The sequence below is a fragment of the Nicotiana attenuata genome, unplaced genomic scaffold (assembly GCF_001879085.1).
Source record: "Nicotiana attenuata strain UT unplaced genomic scaffold, NIATTr2, whole genome shotgun sequence".
Lineage (NCBI taxonomy): Eukaryota > Viridiplantae > Streptophyta > Magnoliopsida > Solanales > Solanaceae > Nicotiana > Nicotiana attenuata.
The window spans coordinates 120,769-127,982 of record NW_017670620.1 but is presented as its reverse complement, the minus strand read 5'-3'; the positions used below and the strand labels follow the sequence as shown (position 1 = coordinate 127,982).

General features: G+C 42.2%; 2 protein-coding genes across 2 annotated transcripts; both read right to left on the bottom strand.

Annotated features, from left to right (window-relative positions):
• Positions 1 to 1,199: 1,199 nt before the first annotated feature.
• LOC109241591 lies at positions 1,200 to 3,633 on the bottom strand. Its single transcript, XM_019408352.1, has 4 exons — positions 3,090 to 3,633; positions 2,660 to 2,944; positions 2,159 to 2,470; positions 1,200 to 1,711 (listed from the first exon to the last, which is right to left on the bottom strand). Exons 1-4 carry the CDS (start codon positions 3,631 to 3,633, stop codon positions 1,200 to 1,202), a joined length of 1,653 nt encoding a protein of 550 aa, XP_019263897.1.
• Positions 3,634 to 3,978: 345 nt separating this feature from the next.
• Positions 3,979 to 5,214, bottom strand: LOC109241590. Its single transcript, XM_019408351.1, has 4 exons — positions 4,821 to 5,214; positions 4,411 to 4,739; positions 4,125 to 4,326; positions 3,979 to 4,076 (listed from the first exon to the last, which is right to left on the bottom strand). The coding sequence occupies exons 1-4, from the start codon at positions 5,212 to 5,214 to the stop codon at positions 3,979 to 3,981; spliced, it is 1,023 nt and encodes a 340-aa protein (XP_019263896.1).
• Positions 5,215 to 7,214: the final 2,000 nt, after the last annotated feature.

Below are 7,214 nucleotides of genomic sequence, written 5' to 3'. Positions count from 1 at the left end.
GTTGCCTACAGGTTCTTGTGTTTTCTGCATGCATTGTTGTGAAACTGCCTTAATTCCCATGTTCTTGTGTGTTCTGGTACTAACTTTGAGAGTTGAGGGGTTGAAGGCACAGGGTGCAGGTTCTTGTGTTGACTGCAGCCTTTTGTACTGATACTTCTGTTGTTGGGGAGGTGTATTAAGGTTGCTGGAATACCCTTCCAATTGCAGGACCATTTTTGTGAGGTCCTGCATCTCTTTGGTGTTGATTTTCCTGAAGAAGTGTGCTCAGATAGCTTTCCTTTCCTGTTGGCAGAAGAAGTATGTTGTTGAGGCATAGGATCAATTGAGGAATGTTGGTTGGATCTAACTGAGAGATTACTGCTATTGACAGTAGTAATTTCTGCAGTTTTTGCTTCTGCATCAGCTGCTTTCTTTGGGTGCAGCTTTGAGTTGTTGTTGTTGCCAGTTTGATCAGTGGTGGTCAGTTGATATGTATTCAGGAGAATGAACATCCAAGATGTTGATACCACTCCCAGAAAACATATCAACTGATTGATCATGGAGGATGACTGAAGACTTGTAAAAAAATAAAATAGAGTTAGAGGAAAATTGGGCATTTCTGCCCAGGTTCTTGATTCTGCTGCTTTTAGGAGGTTTTTTGAGATTTGTGTGATAAGTATTGGGTTTCAAGATTAGAAGATCTACTCCTAGGTTCTTGTGGGTTCTAGGAGCATTTGTGCAGAACCAAAGAGGTGGCCAAGGTCTATAAGGGTGCTTTGGATTAGGTGTGGAATGGATTGGCCTTTGTAAGGTGTTGTGTTGTTGGGTTGGTATGTGTGTGGTCTTATAGTGATATGTGGTGTGGAATTTGGGATCAGTTGTGTGCCAATGACCACCTCTTAGAAAAATCAGAAGAAAGGCCTTTGGGATGTGCATTGGATTGTTCTTTTCAGACTTGGATGGATTACCTTTCTCCCTGTAACCTACAGCAATCCTTTGCTGGAGTTCCAGGAGAATGAGCACAAAGGCTAATACCACACTCTAAAACTCTAGCAAAAGGGTGGGTAGTTTATAGGAAAGAACAACCTGCAAAAGAACAAGAAAGGTTAGTAAAAATCTTGAATGTGTTGCTCCTATAAGGGAAGGAGCTATTGTTGTTTGTGATGTCCTGCATCATGGAATTTTGGACTAATATAGGGGGGCCCAGAGTCAAGGTAACATCAGCCATAACCATGAGATGAAGTGAAAGAACTTGCATGGTGAGAAGGAACCATAATCTTTCTGGTTCTCTTATGTCTAAAGGTAGGGGTAACCAGGAAGTCCTGCTGAATCTGTCCTTTGATATGAGTAGTTAGTGCTGAGACATTGTTATACTCAGTCATAGTGGTGAGATCATGACTGAGTTTTGACAGGGAATCTATAGGGCAGTTGGCTTCTCTATAAGTATGTGAACAGATGAAGCTTTCACATAGGTTGTAGAGATCAAGGAGCTGTTGTAACTTCATCTTGATGGACCATGGGAAATTTCTACCTTTGGTTAGCCATTGAATTAGGAGAGCAGAATCTGATTCCAAGTGGATCTTGGTGAACCCATTATTCAAGCACCATTGGATTCCTAAAAAGGCAGCTTCAGTTTCTGCAAAGTTGTTGGTCCCTTCCCCTAAGGGAGCTGCCATTGCATGAATGAACCCAGAGTTGTGATCTCTAATGATCACTCCTGCTCCTATTCTACCTGGTTTGTGAAAGCACTCCCATCACTATTAACTTTGACATAGCCCTAGCTTGGTTTTTCCCATACTACTTGAGCAGAGAAAGTTTGATGTTTTAAGTTCTCAATAAATGGGTACAGCTCCTGCCAATTGAGAGGCCATTTGATTTCAGGACAATTGGCCCTCAGCAGCAAGTTGATGTCAGAGTTAATGGAGAACAAGACTCTTGTTAAGGAAGTTGACTTTGCTCCATACTTTGCACTACACTTATTCTTCCATAGGTTCCAGCAGACTATGATAGGAAGGGAGTGAAGGATGGGTTTCTGAACTTCATTATTACTGTGTAAGAGCCACCACTTCATTAGAAGGATTTTGAAAGGAAAGTCTTCAGTATGGATCCCAACTGGCAAAATTACCCCTGCTAAAAATGTGATCAACAATTTCATTTGTGTGAAAGGAGCAGCACACACATCTTGTCACAGTAGGGCTGCTGAAGGAAAGCACCCTGTCATCAGTAGGGAGTTTGTTCCTGAGGGCTCTCCAAAGGCAAAAGGACCGCTTGAATGGGATCTTCTTATGCCATGTCATCTTGTTGGAGAAGTTAGGTTGTTTCTTGATCCTGATTAGCTCCCAAGAAGTTGCACAAGTAAATCTACCATCAGTAAAAGGGGTCCAGATGGCTGTATCTTGGATGTTACTATTGAAGAAAATGGGATTTTGCATAATTAGGTGGATCATGTTGGCAGGAGCAGAAGCATTGAGCTTCTGAATGTTCCACTGACCTGAATCCTAGAAATGAGAGATAGTGATGTTCCCTGGCCTGCCTCCCTCATGTTTGTGGTATGCTAAAGGCCCAACACCAAGCCAGTTGTCCCACTAGAAGCTGCAGTTCCCAGAGTGAAGTCTCCACTGTATAGTCTTCTCAGCTTCTCTTTTGTTGGTTATCAGTCTTTTCCAAGCTTGAGACTGACCTGTATCCCATTTCTTAGAGATGGGGTTAGATCTCTGGCAATACTTGGCTTTCAGGAAGCTACTACATAGGGACTGGGTAGTTCTGAAATACCACCATTGCTTGTATTCCATAGACTTGCAGATATCTTCAATTTTCCTGAAGCCTAGGCCTCCTTCATTCACAGGGAAGCAAAGTTTGTGCCAAGAAGCCCAATGATACTTTCTTTTGTTGTTTTCCATTCCCCAGAAGAAATTTGCAGCTAGTTTTTCCACTTGTTTCATTACTGTCATAGGAGGAGAAACAGCTGCCAGCAGGTGGATATGCATTCACTGTAGGACATATTTGGTGAGGGTTGCTCTGCCTCCATGAGACAACATTTTTCCATGACAGCCACGTTCTGCTTACAATCTTAGAGACAAAAGTGTTGAAGTGAATGATTCTCAGCCTACGAATGTACAAAGGGCAGCCTAAGTATGTGAGGGGAGATGACTTCTTGGTGAATCCAGTGACAGATTGAATTCGTCTGACAGCAGAGGAGAAAGCACAGGGGGATGTCATGAAGTGGCTCTTGTGTCTATTAATCTGTTGGCCAGATGTGCTTTCATAATTGTTCAAGATCCACATGATTTTCTGAAGAGAGGACCTTTTCCCATAGGTGAAGATTATGATATTATCAGCAAAACTCAAATGATTGAGCTGAGGGCCCCTTCTTTCCATATAAAAACCATTGAATAATTGATCATGATTGATGATATTAAGCATTCTGGATAGAAGCTCAGCACCTATAATAAATAGGGCAGGAGCAAGGGGATCTCCTTGTTTTAGGCCCCTGGTGGAATGGAAGAATCCCCATTTGGAGCCATTGACAATTACTGAGTACCAATTATTAGACATGGTTCTCCTGATCATGTCAATGATCCTTTCACCAAACCCCATCCTCCTTAGCATAAGGCAAGTAGAACTCCAGGAGACCCTGTCATAGGCTTTGGCCATGTCTAGTTTGATGACAACATTTAATCCTTCATTAGGCTTCTTAATACCATGGACAATTTCATGAGCAAGCATGATATTCTCAGAGATGTTCCTTCCTTTAACGAATCCAGACTGGTTAGCAGAGATAATTCTGGGGAGAATGGGGCCAAGTCTGGTGCAAATGACTTTGGATATGATCTTATTAATGAAGTTGCTGAGTCTGATGGGTCTAAATTCAGTCAGAGAGTTAGGAAATTCCACCTTTGGCAAGAGAACCAAGCATGCACTAGTCATGTATTTGGGCATTGAGCAACTACCAAAGAAGGCTATCATAACATTCAGGAGGTCATTCTTGATGATGTCCCATCAAGATTGGTAAAATTTGCCATTAAAGCCATCTGGTCCGGCAGCACTGGTAGGGTTCATGGAGAAGACAACTTCTTTGAGTTCTGATAGAGTACGATCTGCAGATAGAGTATCATTGTCCTCCTAAGTAATCATAGAAGGAATACATGGCAAAAGATCTTCTCTGATTGGTCCTCCAGGATCAGTAAAGAGGTCTTGGTAGAAGTCACAGGCTGCACTACCAATAGCCTCATCACCCTGAATCCATTGCCCATCTTCATCTCTGATCTTGTGGATGTATAACATTCTTCTTTTGCCTCTGATGAGGCTGTGGAAGTATTTGGTATTTGCATCTCCATCTTTGAACCACTAAAGGTGGGTTTTTTGTTTAAGAAAGTTCTCCTCTAACTCCATGTATCTTATGTATTGGGCTTTAAGATCATGAAGGCTTGCCCTGTCAATTTCATCATTGGTCTGAGCCCAAACCATCTCTGCTACCTTTACCTTTTCTTCATATTCTTTTGCCTTTTGGAAGATGTCACCATATTCTTGCCTTGACCACTGACTTAAACCAGCTGAGAGGGATTTCAATTTTTGATGGAAGATCCACATAGGACTACCAGTTACATGATTATCCCAGATTCCTTGAATAAATGGCTTGAAGTTAGGATTGTCAACCCACAGGTTTAGGAACTTAAAGTACTTGGTGCTATTTTCTTGCCTAACTCTCATCTCCATGAGGAGGGGGGTGTGATCTGAACCTGCTGATGCTAAATGAGAGACTGCAGTAATAGGAAAAGCAGCTAACCATTAGTCATTAGAAAGCCCTCTATCCAATCTTTTCCAAACAATGGAGCATTGACCTCTGCCATTGGACCAGGTACATTTGGGACCATAGAAGCCCAAATCCACCAAGCCACAATCTTCTATCATGCAATGGAAATCCAGACTTTTGTTCATTTGGTAAGGAATGCCTCCTATCTTTTCTTCAACTGAGGCAATAACATTGAAGTCACCAATCACACACCATGGAGAATCATAAGTAGCTGATTTGTGTCTCAACACTTCCCACAAGGGTCTTCCCAGAATTGGCTTGCATTTGGCATATACAACAATGAGGAAGAAAGGGGAGTCATATTCCACATGTCTCATCTCAAGTGTTAACTGTTGTTCATCATGATCAGTGACTGAAGCATTGAATTCTTTATCCCAGAAGACCCACATCTTGTCATTGACATTGGAAGCAGCTTGGTGCATTGAGAGTTGGAGTATGAAAAAGTTGATAGGAGAGGTATCAAGGAATGGTTCTAGGACTGCAATGAAGGAAAATTTATGGATGTGTTTTAGAATTCTAAGACTTTCAATAGCTCTAGAGGTTCTGATGCCTCTTGCATTCCAAATGATTGTACTAATCATTGGACCGGGGGGGGGGGGGTTTAAGGTTGTGTTTTGGTGGGACACTGCTGCTTCTGATTCTAGCAGCTCTACTTCTGGTTATCCTTGGAGAAGGGCTTTTTCTAGTTGACAGAGATGCAGGAGCATCTTTCTCCTGATTTGGCTATCCATTTAATGCAGCAATCAAAAGCTCACAATGTTTTTCCTTTTCAAGATATTCATCACTAGAATCTCTGTCAACTTCTTGGTTCCCATCAATTTCATCCTCAGATTCAATTGGTCTATACTCATCCTGCTATGGAGTATATCTGTTGAGAGGACATTCTTCCAATACCATATCTAGAGGATGGTTTTTTCTAGGGGTGCTGGTAAGGGCAGAATTGGACTTGTGTGATTTGGACTTGGGGTGATTTTGGTTATTGGTGGCCAGATCAGATTCATTTCCATCTGAGTGTGACTCTTTATTGGGTAGCATAGGTTGAGAAAGGGAAGGATTAACAATGACATGATTCCTGAAAATAGGGGACTCCTCTATTGGTGTATGGTCAGGTCTGAACTTTCCTTGGATTTTTGGGCTTAAGAACTGGGAAGGATCAGGTGGCTCATTTATGCTGATTCCTGAATTTTGTATCCTTATTGCTTGTCTTTTCTTTTGGCTGGGTTTATTTTTTGGTTTAGAGGTTGTATGTTGATGTCTGGAACTTTAGCTTTACCTTTCAAAACCCTCCTGAAATGATCATCATCCTTGGCTAAGTCTTCTTCGTCAGAACTGGTGACTTCACAATATTCAGGTTCCTCTGAGTACTGAGGTTACTTGTTGATAGTGGATGCAGGGGTTTGACAGTCCAACCTAGGGTCAACTATATGTGCACTTGCATACCCATGCAAAACATGAGGAACACCCACCCCTGTAGGTACCCCATCCTGTGTAACACTAGGTTTCTCCTGACAGACCTCCCTACCTCCTTTAACTTCTTTAGCAGACAAAGCAACTGGGGAGGATTGGGATTGGGTTACAGGATTCTGAGCAGCAGAATCTTTAACAGCTACATCAGCAGTTACTGATTGATCAGTTCAATTGATGCAAGAGCTGGCTCAGCCTTTACAGAGGGGGCTGATTGGTTTGGTTGCTGCTTAGGTATGTAAGCCTGCTGCTGCTTCTTGTTTTGAGAATTTCCTTTGAAATTTTTCCTCCTTTGAGTTTGCGATTCATCTTTTGGTGGAACATTGTCCTCATTTTGAGCTTGATTTGCCTTGTAATGGTCTATTGTTTTTGATTTATCAGTTTGGTCCTGCACCCCTTTGTTTGCTCTTTCCTATGATCTGTTGTTGTGGTGCTGCTGACTTGTTTCAGCTTTTTCTATATGCTTCTATGAAATCTTGGCCTGTGATGATGTTGTTGCAGCTGCATCTTCCTCTTTTCTTTTCTGAGTCTCCCTTTCTCTGAGGTTAACTGGGCATGCCTGGGTATAGTGACCAAGGTGTCTGCAGTGAGAACAGTAGGACGGGAGGTTGTCATATTGAACTTCAAGCCATTGGCCATCCCCATTGACATCCTGGTCCTCATCATAGCCAAGCCAGACATGAGTTGGCCTCTCCTTTGTGAGGTCAATTTGTTTTATCTTTACCATACTGTCTCTAGTCTTTTGAAAAGAGGCCAAATCCAGGAATAGAGCTTTGCAAATTGGAGACAGCAATGGAGTGAGAATCTCCATGTAATACAAGTGCCATGGCAATTCAGGGATCATTATCCAAATTGGAACAATGGGGGAGTCTTCATTAGGCTTGAAAATGGGGTTCCATGCTTCTATTCTCATCAGTTGGCCCTGAATGTACATGTTTTGTTCGGACCAGAGAGTAGA

Coding starts and splice junctions, on each gene's coding strand:
- LOC109241591 (XM_019408352.1), bottom strand. CDS start 3,633: ATGGCCAAAGCCTATGACAGGGTCTCCTGGAGTTCTACTTGCCTTATG. Junction 2,945..3,089: donor AGGCTGCCCTTTGTACATTC/GTAGGCTGAGAA, acceptor ACCTGCTGGCAG/CTGTTTCTCCTCCTATGACA. Junction 2,471..2,659: donor CTCTAAGAAATGGGATACAG/GTCAGTCTCAAG, acceptor TCTAGGATTCAG/GTCAGTGGAACATTCAGAAG.
- LOC109241590 (XM_019408351.1), bottom strand. CDS start 5,214: ATGCACCAAGCTGCTTCCAATGTCAATGACAAGATGTGGGTCTTCTGG. Junction 4,740..4,820: donor TACCTGGTCCAATGGCAGAG/GTCAATGCTCCA, acceptor CTATTACTGCAG/TCTCTCATTTAGCATCAGCA. Junction 4,077..4,124: donor CAGAGAAGATCTTTTGCCAT/GTATTCCTTCTA, acceptor CTCTATCTGCAG/ATCGTACTCTATCAGAACTC.